The sequence below is a fragment of the Ixodes scapularis genome, unplaced genomic scaffold, assembly GCF_016920785.2.
Source record: "Ixodes scapularis isolate PalLabHiFi unplaced genomic scaffold, ASM1692078v2 PGA_scaffold5__190_contigs__length_132052651, whole genome shotgun sequence".
In the NCBI taxonomy this organism is placed as follows: Eukaryota; Metazoa; Arthropoda; class Arachnida; order Ixodida; family Ixodidae; genus Ixodes; species Ixodes scapularis.
In genome coordinates, this window is record NW_024609880.1 from 110,547,353 (window position 1) to 110,575,239 (window position 27,887).

General features: G+C 49.4%; 1 protein-coding gene across 1 annotated transcript; it reads left to right on the plus strand.

Annotated features, from left to right (window-relative positions):
- Positions 1–36: 36 nt before the first annotated feature.
- On the plus strand, positions 37–27,887 carry LOC8029794 (DNA-directed RNA polymerase II subunit RPB1-like). Its single transcript, XM_029976612.4, is given in 25 exon segments — positions 37–130; positions 1,443–1,712; positions 2,238–2,408; positions 3,172–3,453; positions 5,233–5,394; positions 6,915–7,135; positions 7,772–7,904; positions 8,731–8,855; positions 9,448–9,658; positions 9,921–10,130; positions 10,726–11,064; positions 12,070–12,198; positions 13,533–13,755; positions 14,560–14,770; positions 16,047–16,191; positions 16,659–16,764; positions 17,359–17,564; positions 17,961–18,185; positions 18,848–19,195; positions 20,914–21,018; positions 21,648–21,830; positions 22,354–22,557; positions 25,941–26,127; positions 26,292–27,314; positions 27,317–27,887. Coding segments are annotated over 25 exon segments (5,820 nt in total). The 5' UTR covers positions 37–43; the 3' UTR covers positions 27,631–27,887.

The window sequence follows — 27,887 nt, forward strand, 5'->3', positions numbered from 1 at the left end:
CAACAACTCTTGTTTGTGCGGGAAACGGACGTAAAGAATCGCGATGTCGCAGATTGTGACATCCGATTCGAAGGCTACCCTCCGGGAGGTCAAAAGGGTGCAGTTCGGAATCCTGAGCCCCGATGAAATTGTACGTAGCGCATTTTGCCTTCCTAAACGCTACTGCGGCGTTTGTTGAGTTGGGCGACTGTAAGTTGCAGTAACTGCCGGCGTCTCGGCCGTGATTGCGGGCAGTTACGGTCACGACGACATCTCAACTGTCAAAATTGATCAAATAAAATTGGCTAAACAAAGACCGTTTATTCGCACTTCAATTTCGAGCGTTTGGCGGTACGTGTGCGTTCGTAAATCGACGCATAAGCTCCTTGTCAAAGGTCCCAAAGTGAATGACCGTTGTCAGTGCGTGGTTCTTATCTCCTGAGCTCTCTTAGTATCGAACTATGAATGCGCGAATGATGTGTGAGAGCAGCTTGAATGGAACTGCGTTGCGTCTAAGTACGCACTTCAAACGCATATTGCAAATGTCCGTTGCAATGGTTATGAGGCCGCTGCGAATGCATTGGCTATGTTCATTTATTCTATTCTCCAGGGTTTAATTGGTGTCTGTTTCCTTGTTTGAAGTTACATCTTCGGAACGCGTTGGGTGTTGGTGATCAGCTACGCACTGCACGTCCGTTAAAGGAATGTGGTTCGTTGCACTGCCAATCCATCTAAATCTTCGGCAACAGAGTTTTAGCTGTTCTCGTATATTGCGTAAACACCATGAGAACGCCACTTTCAGTGTTTTGTCAGGACGTTGTAAAGCTAGTTTAAAAATACCCTATCCCGTGTTTTTTTTTTTTTTTTCCTATATTTGTGTCTAGGAATACTTCAGTGTACACTGAACATTTATTGGGTTCAGTAACCAGAATGTGTTATACCATTTACCCATTCATGTGAACTAGTCTGTTGAGAGGGTAATCGTGAAGAATGCATTTCATGAGTAGTCCCAACCATTATTGTGCTCCTACCTGTCTCACGAAGTGTGCGGTTGTTAAAAACCAGAATGAGCACATACTTCCCTGCCTTTCTTATTCACATAAGTGTGAAAGTGTTCCATTGGGTGCACATAGCATTACCGAACACCGAGTAGGTTTAATCACCATTGCTGTTAACCCAGCACACGAGAAGTGAGACCGTTAAATCCTTCGGCCAAAGCCAAAGCCAAAGAGGGCACTCGTGGAGCTATTAGCTCCACGAGTCCCCTCACTCAAATGTTGGTTTTGCACTCAGTCTGGATGCTCTTGCCCCCAAAGTGTGAAAAGGGGCTTGTGGGTTGATTTTGTCCCGCTGAGAGGGAAAGGAAGATGCGTTTTGAGTCTTGCCGAAGATGGTCTTGCAGGTTTGGCCTTAACAGTGCTTGCACCGTTGCCAATCGCCTTCCCCGCGGTGTTGCTTTCCAGCGCCGCATGTCGGTGACGGATGGGGGCATCAAGTACCCCGAGATCTACGAGGGTGGTCGACCCAAGCTGGGGGGTCTCATGGACCCCCGCCAGGGGGTCATTGATCGGACCTCCCGCTGCCAGACCTGTGCAGGCAGCATGACTGAGTGCCCGGGTCACTTTGGCCACATTGAGCTGGCCAAGCCAGTCTTCCACTGCGGCTTCCTCACAAAGACCATCAAGATCCTACGCTGCGTCTGCTTCTACTGCTCCAAGCTGCTCGTCAGCCCCGTGAGTCACGCTTCCCCTCCCTCTCGCATTCGGTGTTCACCACGTGATTGGTCGGTGATAAATTTTATGGGTATCGAGGTGTATGTTGACATGCTTTGTGGCTTTTCATCCTCTTTCCCGTAAGCCTCGCGTAGCGCAAAAGGGGCTCCGGCAAACAGGTGGCTCGCGTTGGCATCGGCGGCCATTGCGGGGCCCTGCTTCTGAGTGTGTACCTTCTGCAGTACATATTTCACACCACCGAATTAGTTTTTCTTGGCAAGATAAAGAGGGACTGACCATTAGCACTATGCTATCACGTAGGTGAAAAGCATGTATCGAAATTCCCGAAGGACATTCATTCACCAGAACTGATAAGAATGATTTTTTTTGCACTCACCAAAAAAACAGGCTGGTTTAATTTTGTTTTAAGAGTCGGTTGCTTACCAAGAAACATCAATATGTGCCCATTTGCGACGTGTGTCAATGTCTCATTGTTTCTGATTGAGAGAGGAGGTGGTGACGCGGTGCTGGCTGATGCTTTCTCAGAATAACCCCAAGATCAAGGAGATTGTGGCCAAGACGAGAGGCCAGCCCAGAAAGCAGCTGTCGTTTGTGTACGACCTCTGCAAGGGCAAGAACATCTGCGAAGGTGGCGACGAGATCGACACCAAGATGGGGGTGGAGAACCAGGGTGCCGAGGAGGCTGCCAAGAAGCAGGTGGGTGCGACACATTGGCGTCACTGTGTTCGGGGGAGGGCAGCCAGAAGGACCGCCATCCCGAGTTTCAATGAACTCGTCTACTCAAGGCACCTCCGATGCCTCTGTGGTTGTTAAATTTTGATGTTTTGCCGCATCATTTTCGTGTCTATGGTGCTCTGACACAATGGGAGCTCCAATTACTTTATTTAGTATCTACGTGTGAAGCGCTTTGCAAATGCCTGCTTTTAAAATATACAACAACTGCTGTCCCTCGTTTTGGCGTCACACAAATCTCACTCGGTGCTTTATATTTTATACATATTTCTCTAGTATATCTCATCCATAAAATTTAAATTTGGAAGTCACTGTGACATCCATAATTGTTTAATTTTTATGGCCTGGACTCCGCAAGTCTCTGTTTGACATTTCGTGGCTAGGCATTATGCTTCACTCTTGACCTTTTCCGCCGAATTCATATGGAATACTTTCTTTTTGAATACACCGGGAATTGTTCAAGGACATTTCTAATATCTCTCTCGGTGTCAGTGGCAAAACAGCAGTAAAGCGAAACCCTGTACCTATTTTGTGGATAGTGTTGAATGCAATGTCACGAAGGATGGCAGCTAAGCGGAACCAAAGTTAAGTTCAATGTACGATCCACTGCCTTTACCCAGCACATGCCAAAGGGGCATTACTCCTTTTAATCAGTGGTTAAAAATTTCGGCAAAGCCGGCGAAATGAGGAGATGCAGCGCCGGTCACCGTCCCGTTTCCCCTGCCAGGGCCACGGGGGCTGCGGGCGCTACCAGCCGAGCATCCGGCGTAGCGGCCTGGACCTGACGGCAGAGTGGAAACACGTCAATGAGGACTCGCAGGAGAAGAAGGTGGTGCTGACGGCGGAGCGGGTGTGGGAGATCTTCCGCCAGGTGTCGGAGGAGGAGTGCCAGATCCTGGGCATGGACCCCCGCTTCACCAAGCCCGACTGGATGCTCATCACCGTACTGCCCGTGCCCCCACTGGCCGTCCGGCCCGCCGTCGTCATGTTCGGCTCTGCTCGCAACCAGGTGGAACCTTGGGGTTGATTCATTGGTTGAACGTACCCTGCAGAGTCGGCTGGTTGATTGATTGTACCCCGTGTTCAAGTGTTGTCACAAACACATCAGCTGGCCAGGGCAGAAGATGCAGAAACACAATGCGTGGAGAAGAAGGCGGCTGTTTTAAGCTGACACTATTCTTTGAACAACAGTTGACCTCAAGCTCGCTGCGTCATTGTTAGAAGTGCGCAGCTCGGAGAATCACACTGTCTGCCTTGATCAGCATCTGTTCATACTGTGCTTTTTCTTTTTTTTTTTTAAGTTGTCTTTTATTTACACATGACCTCTGCAGCTTCAGCAAATTAAACCAGCATCATTGCAGATAACAATTTCCGAGGCATCCTGTCGAAAATGTTTTTAGATGGATACCATACAGCACTTCGGGTGTGGGGGAGTGTAATCGCTGTGCATAAACAAGTTCTATTGCCAGGATGATTCTTTTGTTTCTTGAGTAATGAATGCTCTTGTGACGTGATCACAATTCAAGCTAGAGGATAGCTGATACAGTAAACTCTCATTAATTCAAATTTCAGGAAGCCACGGATTTCGTTTGAATTATCAGAAATTCATCTAAATATGATGCAAGATAAAATTATGATTTGCCATATGAATGGCTACATATACAATGCAGATATTTGATGATCTCCTCTACATAGGCCTACTCATCATAAGCAGGTGTGCCATGCCACACATGAAACATTTCTAAAATGTGTAACATATTTTTATTTATCCCTCAAAAATTTTGTTTAGCAAGGACTGTTAAGATAGCACATGACAGCTCGAAACAAAATTAAGTTTGTTCATCGGGCCAAGAACTTGTCTAATGTTGACTAATAAAGGGACACTGACAGGGTATCTATGCTTGCCAAGGTTTTTATGTGTAAGTGCCACAATTACGTGACTTTTGGTATCTTTCTCCTCCTCTATATTTCTTCATCCTTCCCAGTCTTGTTTCGGTTTCAAGCAGTTGCATTTTTTTGCTTTATTAAAACTATATGTGACACTGCAGAAAAATATTGATTGGGTAGTTCTCTGAGACCATAATAAATCACCTGGTAAAAAATAAAAAAAAATTTTGGAGGGTGTCAGTGTCCCTTTAAGCAGGAGACACGAGCGATGAAAAGAGGTGCCGTGCAGCAGTTTTCATAGCAACTTGCACGAACGCTGTTACGTGGACCTATCCCGTGCCGCCACGTCGCAGCATCTGTGCAAGTTGTTGTGGAAAGTTTTGCGTGCTGCCCTTTTTTATAACTCACGTATGCTCACTTGAGCCCCGTTGTGTGCACTTCTCATTAAGCATTGGTGCACTTCAAAAAAGTAACACCCGCGGAAACAAGTTTCGCGGGTGTTGCTTTTCTGCAGTGCACCGGTGCTCAGAAAGAAGCACACTCAATGAGGCAGGGCGAACAAAAAGTATGAATTGCACGAAAACGTCGTTCGATTTAACGGCTTATGAATGCATTAAAAACTTGGCGGAACAACCAAAAATTTGAAATCTGTTTGAATTAACCAGAGGTTTGAAACATCCGAGTTTGAATTATCTTGAGCTTACTCTATTAGCTTCAGTTGCAAGGAAACTCTTTTGTTGGATCATGTGCCAAGGAGCTGACAGCTAATGTCTTAAGCACCACGGACATGTGCAGTTATGTCACTCAATATAAAAACTCCCTTCTGCTTCTGCAGTACAGTTGGTATGCCCTTTATATAAATAAACGAGGTTGAGAATGAGCAGAAGTGTGCTCTCCCCAGGACGACTTGACCCACAAACTGGCCGACATAGTCAAAGCCAACAACGAGCTGATTCGCAACGAGCAGAGCGGTGCGGCGGCCCACATCATTGCCGAGACGCTCAAGATGCTCCAGTTCCACGTGGCCACGCTGGTCGACAACGAGATGCCGGGACTGCCCAGGGTGGGTTCTTTTTGCAGCCATGTTTCTGTCGCTGCTTCTTGCTCGGCTGTCTTAGTGTTTGCGTGAGCCAAGTTGAGGGATTTCTCGAACTGCATTTATATTGTGGGCTTTTCTTTACGTGATGACCTTTGCCACCTCTGAGTTTGAGTAACTGTCGATTGCATTGGTCCGCATCCACTGATGGTTCGGAGACACCCCTTCAGGGTGGGCAGAGGTGATGGGGGACCCCATCCACTGGGGAGGGAGGGGGTATTGGATGTTACAATGACAAAAGAACAAAAAAATCAATGACAAGAAGAAAAAAAAGTTTATTGATTGGTTTGATTGGCGGTCAAGGCAGCCATCACCCCAAGGGGTCCGCGGACCCCCATGTGAGAATCGCTGGTCTACTGGTTTCCGTGTATGCATGGCAAGAAGGGTCGATATAGATTCTGCATGCTTTTTGAAGTTGGTTGGGGGCCTGCGAAGTGTTGAGCTGACCAAGGTGCGGGGTGGTCCCTTATGGAGCAAGCTAGACCTGATAAAGAAACTAGAGTGGGATTATGGTAATTGTGGCATCATGCAGTAACGTTTTGGGGCATGCTGAGGTTCACAAAGTGGCCAAGTTAATCCTAAGCCCTCTGCAGGGTCATCATCATCATGATTATTATTATTACTTGTTAAACCTTGAGAGCTCACACGAGCATTACACAAGGAGGGAAGAGTTGGCAGAACATCATTTTAGAAACGCACATTCCTTTTTAAAGCGCAGTTCTTAGGCGCTTGTTTCCGTGTTTTGCAGCATCGCCGTCGGCGTGATTGCACGCTTTGCATTATGGGACGTCGCAGACCTATACACCCATTTAATTCCCCGCTAAATTTAGCGATGAAACTGAATTGGTGTGTAGGTCTGTGACGTCCCATAATCCAACACTGTGCATTCAGTTTCCCCACTAAATTTAGCGGTGAAACTGACGTCACAGGACCTCAACACCAATTCAGTTTCCCCGCTGAAATTAGCGGGGAAACTGAATTTGTGTTAAGGTTACGTGGCGTCAATTTTTTAGCTAAATTTAGCGGGGAAACTGTGGGAGGAAGGGATGTTGTGGAGGAGGGGAGGGTCCTCTGTGCCCTCCCCTCCTCCTCCTCTATAACCTCCTCTCCTCCTTTATACCCTCCTCCTTCATACCCTCCCCTCCTTCTTCATACCCTCCTCTCATCTTTACCCTTTCTTCCTCCTCCTCCTTCATACCCTCCTGTTACGGTATATCGCAAAATCAAAATACCTCTAGAGCTGCCCCCTAATTTCGCGTTACAGAGATTTGTAAACATCTTTAAATATTTTTTCTGTTCTGGTGTAAACTCCGAATTGTTCCTTTTCCTTCGTCTTGAGTAGCTCATGATACATATCGTCTACCTGGATCTTCCTCTAAAATGCTTCTAGCCCTGGCCACATTTTTAGTTAATAATGTCGAGGGACTTGAGGAGAACAACCTCCGAAGCTCTTTGCAGGAGTAAAGTGTTCTTGGGTTCCTCCGCAGGCGATGCAAAAGTCTGGCCGTCCGCTCAAGTCGATCAAGCAGCGGCTGAAGAGCAAAGAGGGTCGCATTCGAGGCAACCTCATGGGAAAGCGTGTGGATTTCTCCGCCCGGACGGTCATCACGCCAGACCCCAACCTGCGCATTGACGAGGTCGGCGTGCCCCGCTCTATCGCCCAGAACCTCACCTTCCCCGAGATCGTCACCCCATTTAACATGGACAAGTGAGTTGGGGGGGAGAGGCCATCTTCACTCGTGGGATGAATGACGCAATGAGACAAGAAGAGGACAACACACGCGTGCACACACAGTCTCGTTTGTATTTAGTCCTGTTTGTGTCCACGACATATTAGTCCTGCTCTTTGCTCGTCTGCACTATTTTCTTCTCTCGCGAGTTGTCGAAGGTGTACACTGTGTGACACTGTTGGCACAAACAAGTGATCATAGTTTTTCTCTAAAAAAAATAAAAGGCCTTCATCAAACATGTGTTGGAAAGTGTTCAACTGGGGCATTAACTGAAGTGGTAAAATCTGGTGGCTGCCAGTACTCCTTCACAACTAAGTGCGAAGAGCGCCTATGTTGTGTTTGTGCATACTTGGTTGACAGTTGGATTTCATTATTTCTTACATGTGCCATTCATTTGACTTTTTACGCTTATTTCCAGACACTGTTTTTGCATTTACGTTACTTACCGCCATTAAGTTGGCTTCCTTCTGTAGGGAGCCCATGCAGAGCTTATTCACACGTAACGTGACAAGGCATTAATAAACTGACCTGTTGGGTGCAGCAAGGCCCTGGTGTTTTACTCGGAATCTCTGGCCTCGCTTTCCCTCAGCAATGCCGTGTGTCCTTCACCGCAGGATGCACGAGCTTGTGCGGAGGGGCAACAACCAGTACCCCGGTGCCAAGTACATCATCCGCGACAACGGCGAGAGGATTGATCTCCGGTTCCACCCCAAGGCCAGCGACCTCCACCTGCAGTGCGGGTACAGGGTCAGTGCCCTCCTGTTGCAGTTACCGACAGCCTCAAAAACGTAGGGCCTCGCATGCCTCAAACATCACATTGTCGCAGCCAATGAGATTTTGGCATTAGCCACGGTGTACGACCTATGTAGGCGTGGAAACCGCGTACGATCACAGTTGCCAGATGAAGTCCTCCCTTGCCTGTCGGTTTCAGGCGGCGCCACCAGATGAGTCTTTGATAAGCGGCTGGTGGTTGCCTGCCGCGGCCCGGTTTCCCATGCTTCTCTGCAAGAGACATGCTCGTTTTTAGAGTTGTTTTGCTGGTGTGCCACGTCATGTAGAACCTGGTACTCGCGCTACATGTGTTGCTTATACGCAGCTTCATCATTGACCCTAGTTTCAGGCTTAACTGGCAGTGACACTTGTATGAACGCATTGAAGCGGAGAGATCTCTGGCACGGTGTTCGAGCCGGCGCCCATCAAGGTCGGAGCAGACTGGTCGAACAGAAAGCGTACATGCTCGGTTGCCTGGGCAATGAGGCATTTGTATGTTCTTGTTTGTTTCTGTTTATTTTTAAATTGCGCTGGCCGGCCGGCGAAGGCGCTGTCGGCATAGGCTACTTGGGCGCGCATGAATAGGACTCTATCTGATCGATCGCATTGCGACGTTTCCTGCGCTGCATGTCTTCCCTACACGGTGGCATTGGCTAATGATAATGCCGGAGACCCAATCACGGATTGAGTTGCAAGAATGCAACAAGTCATCCCCCGTGTTCCTTTAAGCCGTCGGTGACTAGCCCGTGCGCGCATGCACAACAGCGCTCTTGTGTCCAATGCCCGGCTGCATCGCTTGCAGGTGGAGCGTCACGTGAGGAACGGGGACATCATTGTGTTCAACCGTCAGCCGACACTACACAAAATGTCCATGATGGGACACAGGATCAAGGTGCTGCCCTGGTCTACCTTCAGGATGAACCTTAGGTGAGCTACTCCTCACGTCATAAAGCCTTCCTTAAAACTTTTCAACGGAATCCCCTGCTCCCAGAAATTTGTCCTTCTGTCTGGATTTTCCCGTTTAATTTATTGGGGAAATTGTCGTCATTGCATCATCAGACGCCGTAAGATCTTCTGACGCGACTTGACACCGTGACATTGGGTCACGAAAAACAACCACTTCCCAGGATGAGGTAGAGAAATCCAGTCAAACCTTTTTCTTATTCTTCCAAGCATCTGATTTTAAGTGGATGACTTATCTTGCTTTGGTAAATTCCTTGAAAATGTTAACACTAGTGCTCACAACCAACACTGGTGCTCTTAGCACCAGTGTTGGTTCACAACAATGGTGCTCTTAGGAGCTTGTTGTAGAAAGGATGGAAACATCTTTTGACATTTCTGGAATGGGAACTGTTAGGTCTCTGCTAAGAGACAGGTGCACGAGACTCAGCCTCGCCAGCTCTTCAGATCTCCTGAAAGACATGGTCTGCAGCATTTTTACTCGGTGTCAGGTTTCTGTCGTAAAAATTCGAGGGCTGTCTTTGAGCATTTGTGATGTTGTGTTGGCTCGTGTCTGCAGCGTGACGACGCCATACAACGCGGACTTTGACGGAGACGAGATGAACCTGCACGTGCCGCAGTCGCTGGAGACGCGGGCTGAGGTGGAACAGCTGGCCATGGTGCCCCGGCAGATCATCACTCCGCAGTCAAACAAGCCAGTCATGGGCATTGTACAGGACACCCTCACGGCCGTCCGCAAGATGACCAAGAGGGACATCTTCCTCGAGAAGGTGCGGGCTCTTTACGACTACAATGTCGGCCAGGGCGTCATTGTTGGTGGACTTCTGTACTTCTCAACACATAAGTTTAGCTTAGGAACTTTAAGAAGGGGGTTATGAAGCAACATACAGAATCTGTGAGACATGCTGTTGAATGCCAGGGTTTTGTTCACAACGTGTGTGCAGTCTATTTTAGCTAATGGAGTTAGGTCTTCGACGACGAGTTTATATAGTAAGGTTTGACTGTTCTTTGTCGCCCCCGTGCATACCCCAGGACCAGATGATGACGATCCTGATGTTCCTGCCCATCTGGGACGGGAAGATGCCCATGCCGGCCATCCTGAAGCCCAAGCCCCTGTGGACGGGCAAGCAGATCTTCTCGCTGATCATCCCGGGCAACGTGAACCTTATCCGCACCCACAGCACCCACCCGGACGAGGAGGACGACGGGCCCTACAAGTGGATCTCCCCAGGGGACACCAAGGTCGTTGGGGGTTCCTGTCTCTGGGTGCAGTCCCAAAGTGGGGCATGGGGCAGAAGGTTGGGCTCAAAGTGGGGACGGGACAAAACGGCGGGAGTTTTCTAGTTCGGGAGTTCTTGGAGACCAACCAAGGACACCTAATGAAGCCTACATATCGATACATGTTTGCATCTCTTGGTCACTGACGTACAAAAGCAACCTTGCAATTACTACCTGCTGCTTATAATCCTTGGGAAACACGAAATGGGCACGTGACGATGCCAGCATGTCAGAGGTGTTTGCAGCCGCATCGCATCACCCGCTTAGTGCATGGGGTCAGATCTGGGTCGTCACCGGGTTACTTTATCTCTCGCCTTTTGTAAAGTAGTTTTACCGAATTTATTTGTGGATTTGAGAAGCTTGAGCGGGTCCTTTTTTTTAATTTACAGATTGTCCTCGTGGTGTCTGTACAAGCGGTTCATTGTGATGTCTTGCACTCTTTATGGCGACTTTGCTTTCATCCGTCGTAAAGCCAACCTCAATGCTTCCCTCACTGTGCCCTTCCCCGAGGTCTGCCACCTTTCCTCACCCACGTTTCCCCTCTTCCCCGCGGTTGCAGGTGCTGATTGAGCACGGGGAGCTGATCAGCGGCATTGTGTGCAAGAAGACTGTGGGGGCCTCATCAGGCTCCTTGATGCACGTGGTGTTCAACGAGCTGGGCCACCAGGTGGCGGGCCTCTTCTACGGCCACATCCAGACGGTGGTCAACGCCTGGCTGCTGCTGGAGGGCCACACTATCGGCATCGGGGACACCATCGCCGACAAGCAGACCTTCATCGACATCAAGAACACCATCGAGAAGGCCAAGCACGACGTGATAGACGTCATCGAGAAGGCCCACAACGACGAGCTGGAGCCCTCTCCCGGAAACACCCTGCGACAGACCTTCGAGAACCAGGTACGGCGTCGCTCCGACGTGGCCTAAAACGCGAGGCTGGAGCATTAGGTCGTCGGTAGTGGATTTCCTACTCACCCCCAGTCGGCAAACTCAAAGCCGAAGCTCTGTGAGGGTGCGTGGCAAGGCGGCAGACGCGTGCTTCTTGGCGTCGCCGTCTGCCGGCGTCATGCTCGGTGAGGGGTGCTGCAAGATATGCTCGACGAATTGGAGTGTGCTGGTGAGTTACAGGGATAAGAGGAAAGTGACACGAAGTGCGTACAAGGAGAGATTTTTGTCCCATCTTCGTCCTTTATGTTGCTTTCCTTTTACACCTGCAAGATATGCTCACGGCGACGTGGGGTGAGGCAGGGAGCACCATGTGGATCCACCAGTGATTGGATCACTAGTGGAAACAATCACTAGCGATTGGTTCCAAGCTTGCACCAATCACTGACGCGGCATTCGTGTGGAATGCGTTTAGATTCAAGTACACTCCGAATGCTGATGAAGCGTTTCTGTCCAATGTGTGCTCACAGTGCGTGACCAACTAATGGCGGCTGCACGTAAGCTATGCATCATTCCGAAAAGGGTTTATTGGTCGCTCCCAGTCCTTAGCCCTCACCCCTGACTGTCGTTGTCAGCAAATATTGCGTATCGGTATTATAAAATTATGAGTTGAAGTAACATACTCCTCACGGGGGGGGGGGGGGGGGGGGGGAACTTGTTTGTAGATGAGGGAGTGTTACGGATCTGTGCCGTACAAGTTTTCACAATTCGAGTTTGATCCAAGTGTTGCGTTTCCTTTTTGTCAGACCCTCGTCAGAAGTTGCACTTTGGTCGTTTTGCACTTTTGGTGGGTTTCACACATGCTGTGTGTGAAGACCCCCCAGTGTCCAGTCTGGAAAGTTTGAATGTTCTTAAAAGAGGGTGCCACATCTGTGCTATTTAGAAAGTGAAACTGATTTCTCTAGAAGTTTCAAGGTTCTCTTTAGGGTTGTTGTAACATGCTGTCCATTCGTTGTGCAGGTCAACCGCATCCTCAACGACGCTCGTGACAAGACTGGAGCCAGTGCCCAGAAATCCCTTTCGGAGTTCAACAACTTCAAGGCCATGGTGGTGTCTGGAGCCAAGGGCTCCAAGATTAACATCTCACAGGTAACATATTTTGTCTCCCTTGTGTCTGTTTCCAAAAAATCTGCACATTCCAATGGTACTTCATCTGGAGTTGTGACCCTGAAAGCAGCTTAGTGTTGTCTCCGTTAGGGGAAACGTGTTGCAAGGTTCAGAAATATTCAGTACAACAATCGGTCAATAGAGCTACTTCATTCTCTTTAATGTTTCTAGTATTTCAGCTAGGGAGTTATTTGTATTCCACTAAAGAAACCAACTGTTATGTCCCAGTTTGCTCAAAAACTAGAATTAGTAGGAAAAGCGTGTAAACATGCTGTGCCTTCTGTTTGTGTACAAGAGACACAGTGCCTCCCTAAAAAGTATTTTTAAAAAAGTGGAAGCCGTTTACAAATCCCTGTAACGCCGAATTGGAGCGCAGCTCTTGAGGAGGAGGAGTGAAGGGTACTGAGGGGAGGGTAGACCCCTCCCCCTTCTCCTCCTCCTCCCCTCATTCTTTAATATGCTCCGGGGGGGGTGTCACGTGACTTCGGGGAGGGGGTCACGTGACCTCGGGGAGGCGTGACCTGGGGGTGACCTCAAGGCCACGTGACCCCAAAGGTGACCCCCACGTGACCTTGGGGGTCACGTGACCTGGAGGGGTCACGTGAGCTCGGGGGTCACGTGACCTCAGAGGGGTCACGTGACGTGGGGTCACGTGACCTTGAGATGACCTTGGAAGGGGTCACGTGACCTCGGGGGTCACGTGACCTTGGGGAGGCGACCACGTGACCTCGGGGGTCACGTGACCTCAGAGGGGTCACGTGACTTGGGGGTCACGTGACCTTCAAAGGGTCACGTGGGGTCATGTTGGGGTCACGTGACCTTGAGATGACCTTGGAAGGGGTCACGTGACCTCGAGGGGTCACGTGACCTTCAGGGGGTCACGTGACCTTGAGATGACCTTGGGAGGGGTCACGTGACCTTGGGATGACCTTGGTTACGGCGACGGCGACGCCGACGCCGCCGGCGACGCCGCTCAAGCCGGGAACGGGCCCCTAAGAGCTGCGCTCTAAAAATGTCAAGCCACGCCACTCTTTTTTTGCTATTTTAAGGCCTCTTTGCTTAACTCTTCAGCTTCATTCATTTAGTGATGGGACACACATAGGTGGCAGTGTCTGTTAGCTATGATTAAAGGCCTCTTTTGAGTGAAGTAAATGTTTTTTCTTTTAAGGAAACAGCGATTACAATTATCAAAGGCTCTCGAGAGGTGCTAAGGGTTTCTCAGCTGCCCCTATATGCATTGAAGGGTTCTATGACATCAGAGAGTTGGAGAATGAGGGACAAGAGTGAAACTTGGCCTTGCTGTGTTCTCTCTGCAGGTCATTGCCTGTGTGGGCCAGCAGAACGTGGAGGGCAAGCGCATCCCGTTTGGGTTCCGCAAGCGCACCCTGCCCCACTTCATCAAGGACGACTACGGCCCCGAGAGCAGGGGCTTCGTGGAGAACTCCTACCTGGCCGGGCTGACCCCTTCCGAGTTCTTCTTCCACGCCATGGGAGGGAGAGAGGGTCTCATTGACACGGCCGTCAAGACTGCCGAGACAGGTGCGGAGGGCGCCACGACCGACTCTGCCTAGGCTGCGCTCCGCGTCGACTTCTTTGCGTTGCATTGTTGAGACTAGCCCGTACTCCGATACGCTCTCCGCATATCACTGCGCCCCCTCTCCAGGGTCACGTAACATTTGCGTGGCCTTGTATTTGCCTCGATGGCTCGTAGCATCCGCTGTGGTCGGTCGTGAGGTAAAACGGAGTATGATTCCCACATTGCTACAGCCTGTGCGCCATGCTGCACGAGCGTGTGACTTCATCTTAAGGCCTGTTTGCGTGCATTTACACAAGTAACCTTGACAGTGCTGTGAAAACTATGATAGGCTCAACAACGTAGCGCAACAAAGTTGACGCCGAGTATACTTGGATAGTCCCATGCACTTAAAGTTCGACGCCATCGCACTACGGCCGAGAGTGGGCTCGAATTGAGTAAAGGAGCTTTATCAGCTTTCAGCTGGGACTCGTGTTCAACCAATGAGTTCTGTCTCTAGCCCAATCGCTTAGTTGGCCTCGTCGTAGTGTCTTAGTGAACAGGCCTTGATACCCTAGATGGTGGGGGGCTTCCTTTCCTAAGCAGTGTTCGGAACTTGTCTTCCATTTCATGTTAGGTGTGAGCGCGGCAGAAGCTACAAGATCCTTTCGTTGTCTCCGCCAAGCATGCGCACTCGTGCAGTTTACGCGTCGTTTGGGGCCACGTGGTTGTACTTGCAGCTTTGGCCTCGCTCGCTCATACGATGAAACAAACCATGGCCTCTGCAAATTTCCCAGCCAATTTTTCTTTGGAATGTGACTTGGGTGCAGGCTACATCCAGCGGCGTCTGATCAAGGCCATGGAGAGTGTGATGATAGCCTACGACGGCACGGTGCGCAACAGCAACAGCCAGGTGATCCAGCTGCGGTACGGTGAGGACGGGCTGGACGGGGTGGCGGTGGAGTTCCAGAGCATGCCCACGCTCAAGCCCTCCAACAAGTCCTTCGAGAAGAAGTTCCGCTTCGACGCCTGCAACGAGAGGTACCTGTCCTCTCCCTCCCCCTTTCCGTCGGGGCGTCGGTGCACCCGCCATGGAGGTAGGAAAGCTTTTGGAGGTGACATGAGGTCACCAGAGCTGAAGCCAGAAGTGTGAAGGGACACGCCCCCAACGATGATCGAAACCAAGAGGCGCTATTGGACGAAAAAGAGAGCAGACTTGACGCCGACAGCTGTTTTGGTCACCTTTGGTGCCCTCCTGGGGGTGATTAAAACATGTCTTTGCCTCTTTTCGTCCAATAGCATCTCTTGGTTTTTTTCATTGGGGGTGTATCCCACCACACCTCTGGCTTGAGCTCTGGTGGCCTCATGTCGCCTCCAGAAGCTTCCTACCTACATGGCACCTGCCTTGTTATTGTTAGATTCGAATCTGTTAGTCTCGCCTCACTGGTCCTACAAGGTTGGGGAGACTTGGGGAGGTGTCGATTTCGTGCATCTGCATTTGTTCTCGTAGGATGACTCCTCCTTTTTGGAGGACTTGACACCTTTTTGTTGTTCAGCTGTACATGAGTGTGGTAGTGGCTGCGAGGTTTCTTGAACCTGAGACCCTGGTACAGTGAAAATCGTGGACCATGACGTGTCACAAGTGTTAGTCCTCTTATGAGGACCTTTCAGTAGACCAGAAGATGTATCTGGCATTATGGGGATGGCTTTTTCCAAATGGGTTTTTTAGATCTAAAGAAAAATTCCTATGTGCACCCTACTTTGCGGGTAATTGTACCACTTCCAAACTGTTAAATATGATTAATTTTTGTTTATTTTATTTATTTTTAAACATAGCATTTAGGGCGGGCTTTCACGAGGTGAGCTTAATGTTACGAAAGGGAGTCACGAAAAACTGCACCACATCCATTAAATTTAAGGAAGATTAGCAGGTCTTTCCGATTATTTATCATTAAATCATAATGGTAATAAATAATTTTTAGAAGAGAAATATACGTGGCCTTCTGCTGCGCACCCCGTTTATCCCAATTTTGTCCGCTGAGATAAGTATGTTTAGTTTTCTTCTATGCTGTCACTAAGTTTTGTGAAAGAATCAAGCTCATCCCAGATTTTGCTTCACACATTTTTCTCTGGGGTGTTTTTTCAGACCCTCCAGGTTCTGTAGGCATTAGTACTCTACCTAGGTCAAAGTGGGTTATTTCGTGTTGGATGCATTAGGAGTCCCACCCGAGTTTGGCAGCCCATTCGGTGGCTCCTTGATGCGGAGCCAACCCAAAGCCACTTTGCGATTGAGTGTGCCCTTCCTCCGTGCTCCCAGGTACCTGAGGAAAGTGTTCACCGAGGACGTGGTGCGTGAACTCATGGGCAGCGCCACGGCCGTCTCGGAACTCGAGAAGGAGTGGGAGCGCCTCAAGAGGGACCGCGAGGCCCTCCGAACCATCTTCCCCACCGGAGACAGCAAGGTCCGCTCTTCATTGCTCCGCCTTTCCAGCACATTATCACTTTCTGTCGACTCTCTGGGTTACACAACACTTGTGCCGGTCTTGGCAGACCTAAAGGTCGAGCTACAGAATCCTCTGCTGTGAGGCGGAGACCCTTTCCCTGTGTCTTTTTCTCCCTTTCTGCTTGCACTCTTTTCTGCCCCTCTCCCAAGATGACAGTTTTTGAGCAACTTCCCGTTGGACGGTGGAGGTTCTCCTTTTTTGCGTGGAAAGGAGGAATCGACGGGCAGTTTCCTCCTCTCTGAGTGCTTGTAGGGGGCCTAGACGGGTCGTTGAAAAGACCCCGAAGTGATTAGTTAATTGACCCGACTGAGTTCTGGTCCAGATGTTGCATTGCTCTTGCTCTTTGTGTAGGTTGTCTCGATGCATTGAGCTGACCATCTCTTGTCTTGTGAACCTGCAACAAAGGTCTCGTTTTGTTGTTGCAGGTTGTGCTGCCCTGCAACCTGCAGCGAATGCTTTGGAACGCCCAGAAGATTTTCAGGGTGAACCTGCGCTCCCCGACGGACCTGAGCCCGCTGCGAGTGGTCCAAGGTATGTCAACCTGCCCCTTCCAGAACCCGCAGCCCGCATTTCCTTCTGCAATTATTTCTCTCCTTTACGACCGCCACTTTACGAGAGGGAGTACAGTTCGCGCATGCCCGAGTGATGGTGCCTGGAACGAAGCTCCGACTGGTGTCTTTGCCACGTCCTTTGGGAGCCCTAGATTTCTGCCCGAAGACAAGACACTCGTGTCACGCTGTCCCCTGCGTCAATCCTGGCAACGACACGGCAGCGGAGGTGGGTGCGCTGGACGCCTGTTCCGCTGTAGGTTGGTCTTCAGCTTGACAGCTCATGGAGACTTCAGCTAGCAGGAGTTTGGACGCCGTGACAAGAGCGACACTTTCGTTTGGCCGTTTTTCTTGTGGGAACTCCTACGACCAACTGCCGGGGTCGCAATGTTTAACGGCATGGCACATTGGCTCTCCTGACATAATTTGCTGCCAATTTGGGACCATTTATGACACGTGGGTGCCTTGGGGCACCAAACACACCGACCAAAGACGCATTCCAGGTACCATACTCGCACCGTTTGGCGAATGCGGTCGACCCTTTGGGCCGTGTTGGATTGCCCGTCTGTGGTTCCAGGGGTGGAGGAGCTGGTGAAGAAACTGGTGATAGTGCCGGGGGAGGACCACCTGAGCATCCAGGCGAACGAGAACGCCACCCTGCTGTTCCGCTCTCTCCTGCGAGCCACACTGTGCTCCAAGCGGGTGGCCGAGGAGTTCCGCCTATCCACCGAGTCCTTCGAGTGGCTGCTTGGAGAGATAGAGACGCGCTTCCACCAGTCGCAGGTCCGTCTCTCTGCTCTGTTTGCCCTCTCTTGTGGGCCTCGCGTGACAATGTGGAATGTGACCTGTGGTTTCAGGCATGATGTGTAGTTCAATGCATTGTTTTGCAACGTGAGCCTCGGTGCATGAACGATGCGTTTCATATTCCAGAATGCAGAATCTTTGTAGACTATGGTACTCTCGTACACAGAGAGGTATAGCTTGTTTTTGAGAGGGACAAACAGACTTTTCATGTTATGTGACAACGCCCGCTGCATTATAGCCAAAGACAACCAACACACACCTGCATGAACTCCTCTTTCATATCGCTCAAACACCACGAGCAATCTACACGATTGCACGCTTCTTTGGGGAGTGCAGCCTTGTTTGAAAAACTGAGACGGTGGTTGGGGCGTGCAGGGCCAGCCCGGAGAGATGGTGGGGGCCCTGGCAGCCCAGTCTCTGGGAGAACCTGCCACCCAGATGACGCTGAACACCTTCCACTACGCCGGCGTGTCGGCCAAGAACGTGACGTTGGGTGTGCCCCGTCTCAAGGAGATCATCAACATCTCCAAGAAGCCCAAGACCCCTTCCCTCACCGTGTTCCTCACGGGAGCAGCCGCCCGCGATGCCGAGAAGGCCAAGGTAGCCTTTCCTTGCGTCCTCGACGCCCTCACGAGCTGATTTTATGCTGTATGCGAACATCGAAAGTTTGTCATTAGGCCTTAGTTTACAAACTTCCACTTGCTTACTGTGGCATGGTTCGCATGACTCCTTGAAAACCCCCGAACTGCAAAATACCATTTCTTTGGAGGCCAATGAAATTTTATAGTGCTTAAAATCCCTAGAAATTTATGATTATAATCGTGGGCATTGACCTTTTACAATAATAAACCAAACTTCAACATATTGTTACCTTTATGTTAAAGGCTCAGTTTTTAATATTTTTCTTTTACATGTTTTACTTTACGGTAGCGCATAGGGGCATTTAGTGGATATCCATTAAGTACCTGGCCACTTTGGTAGCACATCTGCTTTTGCCCATTCCATTATCTTATGATCTCACTCTTTTTTGTCTTTGTGGTTCGCTTAGTCTGTATGCTTCGCATGGCGCGCAACATGGTACTCTTCCCTTGAAACCAATTTTACAAGACCTTGAAAGTCCTCGTAAACCTTCGACATGTGTCTTCAAACTTTGTGTGGCCTTTTGAAGTGGCTGGTAAGGAGTGGGGGGTGTCGCAGCTCGATGTAAGCAGCATAATTTGGACGACTCCTCTCGTCTCATGACTGCGCACGATTTCCCGCAGGACGTGCTGTGTCGTCTGGAGCATACCACGCTGCGCAAGGTGACGGCCAACACGGCCATCTACTACGACCCGGACCCGCAGAACACTGTGATAGCGGAGGACCAGGAGTTTGTGAACGTGTACTACGAGATGCCGGACTTCGACCCGACCCGCATCTCCACGTGGCTTCTGAGGGTGGAGCTGGACCGGAAGCGCATGACGGACAAGAAGCTCACCATGGAGCAGATCGCCGAGAAGATCAACGCGGGCTTCGGCGACGACCTCAACTGCATCTTCAACGATGACAATGCCGAGAAGCTGGTGCTGCGTATCCGCATCATGAACAACGACGGCAGCAAGTACCAGGATGTGAGTCGCCGGGGTCGATGCAGTTCCCCCTCATTTCTGTGAAGTGCGGAGACTAACGTCTGGTTTTGATCTGTCAAAGCCGTAGCAGGGAAGGCTGACTTCACTTGTCAATGGGATGAGCCTTGTGGCCCGGTGCTGACATTGTGCACTCGTGGGAGGAATACAAAGAAATAGCCGGAAATAGTTGTAGCACTGTAAATCGAGAATGAAAAAGGAAAGGAACCATTCGGAATAAAATAGTCGGATGTCATTGCCCTAAGAAAAGCGCATGTAAAGGCGCCCTAGGACGAGTGGAGAAATCATGGTAGCGAGGCATGCCTTGGTGCCTGTCGCCGTAACTTTTTCGCATCCAAGTTTAAAGTCATTAGCGCCATGTCTTGGTAGTGGTCTTGCCGTACTGAATTTTTTGAGTCATTAGTGGCAAAGTCAAATGCTTTGAACTAAGGCATTACACTAGGAGCTCTCTGTAGTAAAGACGAACGTAGCGAGGATATTCATATACCGTAAAATACCGAGCAAGCGCCCACTCAAAATTATGGGATAATCGCGAAAAACTCGGGGATGGGCGATTGTTAGGTCCGAGAACAAAAACGCAGAAAGATAGCATAGTTGGGTGAGCCCTTGCTCGGCCCGACCGCCGAATTCAAAATGGCGGCCATTTGATGATAAGGCATCATCAACCTCTTCACTGAAGACTGGCGCCCCGTCACTCAGCTTGCGTTTCAGCCGTGATCTTCAGTGGTTCTGTTGCAGGAGCAGTTCTTATTTTGAGTCCCACTCCCGCACTCTTTTACGGTCAATCTTGAATTCACACGATGTCGGGCTTACATTCTTTCCGTGGCGCCTATGCCATTCAACAACTTCGACTTTCCTAGCGACCGTATACGAGTGCATCGTCCAAACAAGCGAACTGAGCGAACGCAAGCAATGCAGCGCGATGAACACGGAACTAACCGAACCACCGAACAACAAGCAGAAGTGGAGGGGCAGAGGCACACGGGCACACGGCACGTGTGCAGCAACACGTGCTAAGCTCTGTGCGGCTTTCCATTCGCCAGATCCTCCTCTCCAACGTAGTGTATCTTCACTGCTTCAGTCTTGCCACCGTGCCCTTGCCTCTCTTCCTTTGTACAACAGCTCGCCTGTATCTTTTGTTATTTCTGCCATTTGACCTCGATTCCCGTGGCGCCGGAGCCCTTTGCCCCCTTCGCCCGCGCTTTCGTGACTCATGACTATTGCCGGTCGCTTCATTTTCAGGAGATAACGGCCGTCTGCGGCGACTGGGCGCTTGCCATGTCCTTCGCATATTTTTTGAAATTTGCCTAAAAAAGGGGGGTGGGCGGTTGATGTGTCCTCTGTTTGTTTTTGAAATCGTTCAAAAATAGGGGGTCGGCCCTTAATGTGACATGGGCCCATGCTCGGTATTTTACGGTAGTAAAGCAAAGTTGAAGCGTGCTTGTAAAACCGGTACAGGTGTTTAAAATACTGATATAATAAGGTTTTCTTTTTTTTTTTTTTTAACTCGCTTTACTACCTGCTGTAGAGGTTATCTGTCTCCGTATTAATGAAGAGGAAAAGCTAACTTTACATTACTGGGAGCACGCCGGCAGCCATTTTGTCATGTTTAGAGGCTACAGTACAATGGATGCCGGGGGGTTCTTGGTCGTTCCTTTTAACAGTAACACTGCCCCTTTTTTATTTTTTTTATTGCATTTTAGGAAGAAGAGCAAGTGGACAAGATGGAGGATGATGTGTTCCTCCGTTGCATTGAAGCCAACATGCTCAGTGACATGACACTGCAAGGCATCGAAGCCATCACAAAGGTATATCACCTGGTTGCTCCCTCCTGTTCGTTCATCAAACCAAAAATGTGTTGTTTGCTTTCTCTAGCCCAAATGCTCTGTAAGACTGCGCACGTTTTTGGAGCTTCATAAAATTTAGTACTTTGCCATAAAATAAGGTGAAAAATTTGCCTTTTCTTTAGTATTGAATTTTAGTTAAATCCTCCTTCAACCTCTCGATTTAGCCAAATTATCTCTGGACTTTAGGTGGGTCCTTGATAGGCATTTTAGCAGATCTTTGTATTTGCTCAAGTACTCAAAGGACGACATCTTGGTTTTTGAGCTGCTTAGCTAGCTTGACAGGCCTTTGCTTTCAACCAAACTGAGAGCTCAGGCTGTTAGCTTTAGACGAAATTCCAATGATGTATCTGTACATCAGTGTAAGCAGCAGCTTAGAAAGCTGCATGATCCCACCTGCGAGTTTAGAGGAATCAAAAAAAGAAGCAGCATTCGTAAACGAGCTAGGTTTGTCGCCAAGAGGGGTTAGAACAGCCACCGAGATTATATTAAATTACCCGATAGGTCGTGATCTGGGTACTGCCTTCTGCCTCTCTGGGCTCTTTTTTGGTGGCAGTCATTCTAAATGGTGTCATGAATGTGCTGCTTTTCAGGTGTACATGCACCTGCCCACAACAGACAACAAGAAGAGGATAGTGCTGACGGAGACCGGCGAGTTCAAGGCCATTGCCGAGTGGCTTCTGGAAACGGACGGCACGAGCCTGATGCGGGTGTTGAGCGAACGGGACGTTGACCCCGTCCGCACCTACTCCAACGACATCTGCGAGATATTTGCGGTGAGCGGTCACCACCTTGGCTGGGTTCCGACTTCGACCGGTTTTCCTCACGTGGCTCCCAGTCTTGAAACGGCTGATTGAGCTTTTTGGTTTAATTTGTGTCCAACAGAGCCTCAACCAGTTCTTGAATATCGCTCTGGCACGATAGCGGACTGACCGTTCTGTGTGATGAGGAGCTTGAGTATTGGGCTTTCTTACGAATTTTTATCAAAACATCTCATTTGCTCTTTTTTTTTGGTGAATGTCAGCCTTTACTTTCAATTTTTTCTGTTTTTGTTTTGTTTTCCGGTGTAAGATAAACTACAAAGCTAGAAATTATTCAGTGATGGTTTGCACCAAGGGTTTATTTTTTCACTGCACTGCCATAAGACTGGGCTGGTCAGGCTGTCTTGTATAACCTTTGCTCTTCACTATTTTTGAGTGGAAGTAAAGATGGCCACTACTTCTGCTATTGCTATAGCAAATGTGACTTGGGGCAGTAGTTTGGTGGGATCTCTGACGAGCCTTGCCTTGCTTTCTCCAGGTGCTGGGCATCGAGGCCGTCCGTAAGGCGGTGGAGAAGGAGATGAACCACGTCATCAGTTTCGACGGCTCCTACGTCAACTACCGCCACCTGGCCCTCCTGTGTGACGTTATGACGGCCAAGGGTCACCTGATGGCCATCACACGTCACGGCATCAACCGGCAAGACACTGGGGCCCTCATGCGCTGCTCCTTCGAAGAGACGGTGAGGGGGCACCACTGGTGTCGTTAGGCCTGCACTCTAGCCCGACTGCATCCTTTGTGGGAGGGTTCTAGACCAGATGTTCTCAACCATTGTTCTTTTGGGGACCCCTTGTGGGCCAGTGGAAGTGATGAGAGACCCAACTTAGAAGCATTGAAACGGAGAATAATTAACCCGGCTTGCTTGGCACACATAGCTTATTTATTTTGTAAGGCAGCCATCATAAAAGAAACAAAAAAAAAAAAAAACATTATTGCTTCTTGTGATTGGCACCTGAGGGCTTTGCATACCCTAAGGAGGTCGAGACCTCTCAGATAGAAGTCTCCAGATCCCTATTTGAGAACCACTGTTCTAGGCATTTTCCTGTTATTGAATGCCTGAGACCTTGGGTCCAGTTCTCGAATGACCCCTGACCTTCTGCTCTGTGCATATAGATTGCTGCCGTCTTTGGTGTGTGTCCGGTGGTGTTGACATAGTTTTTGTCCTGGAAATCTGGTTGGACACTTTGGTAATTCACAAGATTGTTCAAGACTGTTTAATTGTTTCCAATCTTCCAGATATGTTTTAAGATGTACAGTCGGACCCGTTTATTATGAACTCCGTCGGACGCAATATTTAGTGTGACATAGCGGGTAGTTCGTTATGTCAAAACTCGCATTGAGCGAATTTCAAGAACGGGAGTTGGAAATACACAATGTAACACTGAATATACAACAAACACTACTTGTTACACGGCCTTTTGGTGTCCCGCAAAAAAGTCTACAATTTAGAAAAACTAACTGTAATGGTATTGACGGGGTTATAGACAGGACGATAGGCAACTTTTATACAACAGTTAATTCCGCAAGAACATCCTCCGAATCGGAGCACCGGAACTTGCGCTGGGAGGTAGATATCATTATTCCTCTTGCTGCTTAGGAAACGGTGAAATGCGTGCCGGTCTGCAATGAGCCTGAAATGTTTGGATATGCCTATGCTCTTCCGTCTGGGCTTAGAGTTTTATCATGCTAAAGAGACATAATTTCTCTGTCAAGATGTTGACATCGGAAGAAAACCGTTATACTATGCACATTCGCATCATGCTTATGTGCAAGCAGGAGCGCGAAACGAAAAAAAAAAAAAAGCAGTGCTTACAGAAGCGTTGCAACCCAAGAAGATCATTAATCGAATAACGCACAGCGTGTGCCTCATGTGCTTTACCTTTCGGCACACCAGTGTAAACAAGGGGACTCTACGAAGTTCACGGCGCACCTAATGCAGCCGCGCAGCTACCGAAAACCGCACTCCGATTTCTAATGAAAAATGGGAAGATCAGTGGTGCCACCACTTTGGGAGCAGACTAGTCTGTTCTCCTTAGCTTATCGGTGATGGCGCTGGAGGGTGCAAGCTTCCACCGGTTTAAAGGTACGCAGAGCAAATTTATTGAGTTGCGGGTCTGCATTGCTGCGAAAGAGGTGCCGAGGTGGGTTTTAGAACCATTTTTTTTCTTTTATATGCTTTGTTTGCTCTGATATGCTTTGTTGCTCTGATATGCTTTAGAGCTGCAATGCAACTAAAGATATGTATAGGCCAATAAGCTATTTGCCAGTTTGCTTGCTTTGGGCACATGCTTCTAATTCGCAAGCGCTTGCGCGAAGGGGTCGATTTTGTTTTTAGTGAAGAGCTTGCGCTCGCTCATTGTGACCAATGAGAAACGAATTGATGTAACTTCTTACCACACTTCTTACACAGACGGACCTGGTTTATTTGTAGCTTTGTACATTTACCAGCATAAGGTGGTGATCTTTGCCTTCTGCTTGGTGAAATAGCCTATATGGCACTCTGGTCGGCATGAGACAGGTGGGGTAGGGGAGGGTATAAGCTCTTGTCGCTGTTTTTCTGTCATATGTGTTTTCACTATCCTGAACTAGCATATTCATAATTAGCTCTAACTTTTCATTGGAATTTGCAGATTCAAGTGTGAACTTGAGGCTTTCACAGAGGTGTGACATCTGCACCAATTGCACCATTTCGATACAAACACAATTTTCTGCGCCTAGTTGCGCCAAAAACGCGAAATCGGTCGAAATTGCGCCACACTGCACCAAAGTAACTCGAAAACTAAAGAAAAATGTTTGCGGCGACGCTAGAGTTAGCGGGAAACAAGGGCTTGGTTGGCAACATTCAATCTCGTCGTAGTAAAGTACACGGCACGGGTACAGGGTGGCGCAAGCAACCTCCAGATTCGAAGATTTCAGCTGTAGTACCCTTCTATGCCTATGATATAAAGTAGTAGGAACATCGGGAAAAGACCACATATACGTGGTCTTTTCCTGATTTTCCTACTACTTTCCGCTGTCATTTGTGACTGCATGCGCTGCATGCTAACGGTGCGCTGTTACGCGGTCTCGCTGTCTGACCGCGGGAGGTACGATGCACAGGCTATCAAGATGCCCAAACCTAAGTATTTCTTTCGTTTTGAGAGTAAACATTTTCTTAAAAGCGCTATTGAGCGCCTCCATTGTGTAATTGTTCATTCGTGTCTGCAATCTTGTCAAAATGAACGGCACCATCGCCGTGAGTACTTTTGGTTATCACACACGTGCTTCCACTGCGTAAGCAGTGGAATGAATCGGTCACACACCCGCATTTAGTGTGCATCTGGTGCTCATAGTTTTCGTCCCAGTTCACTAGTTACCTTGTGACTCACTTTTGCGGGGAGTTTTTTTTTTTCTATCTACACGTGCTTTCTACAAGCGTCCGATCGATCTCTGGTTGTAGTAAACCGTGCTTCCCTGTTCATGCTCTCGAATCACCGCTTTAAAAAGTGTTGCACTACAATTGCGCTTTGGCACCAGTTTGTATAAGCTTGAGGTACCTGGTGCCTACCTAACTTTGCAGCAAGCCCGTGTTTCCTGTCCTCATCTATGCGCATGAAACTCGCGTTTGCCTTTTTCATTTTTTTTTCTTTTCTTTTATATTTTATTTCGGTGCGTATCGGCACTGATGACTTATTAGAACCAGGGTGGACAAAAATAATGATTAAAAAGAAAATAATGATTTATATGATTTAATCAGATTTTTTTATTATTTAAATTGCTGATAAGCTGCTTTAACATTTTCTGCTCCTTATCTGCTCCAAACTGTAAACTTTTGTGCTTCGAAGTTGCTCCAAAATGCATAAACTGCTGCTCAAAAACGAGAATTTTCTGCTCCTAAGCTGCTCCAAAATTCATATTTTTCTGCTCCAAAAATTTCACCATAACCTGCTTCACCTGTCTCACCCCTGCTTTCAGCTTTGCAATGCTGCCAAGAAATGAGTAAGGTTTTTTTGTTGTAGACACACCATGGCAGATCCACTCAATTAATTGGGTCTGCGGTTAATCGATTGTAACGCCAACCCGCAGGTGGATGTGCTGCTAGATGCGGCATCGCACGCTGAGGTGGACTATCTGAAGGGTGTGTCGGAGAACATCATCATGGGCCAGCTGGCCCGCATGGGCACGGGTTGCTTCGACCTGATGCTGGATGCCGAGAAGTGCAAGTACGGCATCGAGATTCCCATGAACCTGCCTGGCATGATGGGCCCCCTGGGTGAGTTCTTTTCTGCTGTTTTGCATATGCATGCATTTCTGCATGCAACCCATAGATAGCTTTACACTTCTCACTCCTTGCATTACACTGAGCACTAGTACAGCAGTTTTTCTGTGGTTGCAAACATATCATTAAAGTGTGTTTTTGGTCTTTCTTGTTGACAGGAGGCCCCGGAGTGTTCTTTGGCAGCGCGGCCACGCCCTTGGCCGGCATGTCCCCCCAGATGACCCCATGGGGTCAGGGAGCGACTCCGTCCTACGGCAGTGGCTGGTCCCCTGGACTGGGCAGCGGCATGACTCCAGGCGCTGCCGGGTTCTCTCCGTCTGCCGCCAGCGACGCAAGTGGTTACAGTCCGGCCAGTGCCGGCCTCAGCCCGGGCTGGTCTCCACAGCCGGGATCTCCGGCTTCTTCCCCGGCTTCCCCTTACATCCCGAGCCCGGTGTCGCCGAACTACTCCCCGTCTTCGCCGGCGTACGCCCCTTCGTCTCCCTCCATGACTCCGGCCTCCCCGACCTATTCCCCCACCTCTCCGTCATACTCTCCGACTTCTCCCTCTTACTCCCCAACTTCCCCCAACTATTCGCCGACATCGCCGAGCTACTCCCCCACCTCGCCGTCTTACTCCCCCACGAGTCCGAGCTACTCTCCAACCAGCCCGAGTTACTCGCCGACGTCTCCGTCCTATTCTCCCACCTCTCCTTCGTACTCTCCCACGAGTCCGAGCTACTCCCCAACTTCCCCATCTTACTCCCCGACAAGTCCGAGTTACTCTCCGACCTCGCCGTCCTACTCTCCCACGAGTCCCTCGTACTCCCCTACCAGCCCCAGTTACTCTCCCAGCTCCCCGAACTACACTCCTGCCTCCCCATCTTACTCGCCGACTTCCCCGTCCTATTCTCCGACTTCCCCATCCTACTCTCCGACCTCTCCTTCTTACTCCCCGACCAGCCCTTCCTATTCTCCGAGTTCTCCAAATTACTCCCCCCAGAGTCCCAGTTACTCGCCGGGGAGTCCGAGCTACTCTCCAAGCAGCCCCAAGTATTCCCCGACATCCCCTTCCTACTCCCCAACGAGCCCGAGTTACTCTCCGGGGTCTCCCCAGTACACCCCATCTTCCCCCAAGTACTCGCCGACCTCCCCGACCTACTCCCCAACTTCGCCGTCCTACTCCCCGTCGAGCCCGAAGTATTCACCCACGAGCCCCAAGTACTCCCCGACGAGCCCAACTTACACCCCCTCGTCACCGAAGTACAGTCCAACGTCGCCGCAGTACAGCCCGACATCACCCCAGTACAGCCCTACATCTCCGAAGTATTCGCCGACATCCCCGAAGTACTCCCCCACGTCACCAACATACTCCCCAACATCGCCGAAGTATTCCCCTACATCGCCTACTTACTCCCCGACAAGTCCCAAGGGGTCCAGTTACTCCCCGACCAGTCCGGGGTACTCCCCATCTTCGCCGACCTACAGCCCAACCAGTCCCAACATCGAGGAAGATAGCGATAATGACGACTGAGGGCTTGCATATCCGATTGTTTGTTTTGTTTGTACATAAAAAAATATATTGATGCTGCTTTGCTTTTGGTGCTTGGCAAAAAAAGCGTTGTCTGAGTGAGGTTGGTTTGGTAGCACATGATGTAAAAAAAAAAAATAAAAAAAGGGGAACAACAGTGAGTTTAGCTTGGCACAGGAACACTATGCGAGCTTTTCTTTTAGTGTGTACTTTGGGCATATTTTGAATAAAGAATCGAAAGAAA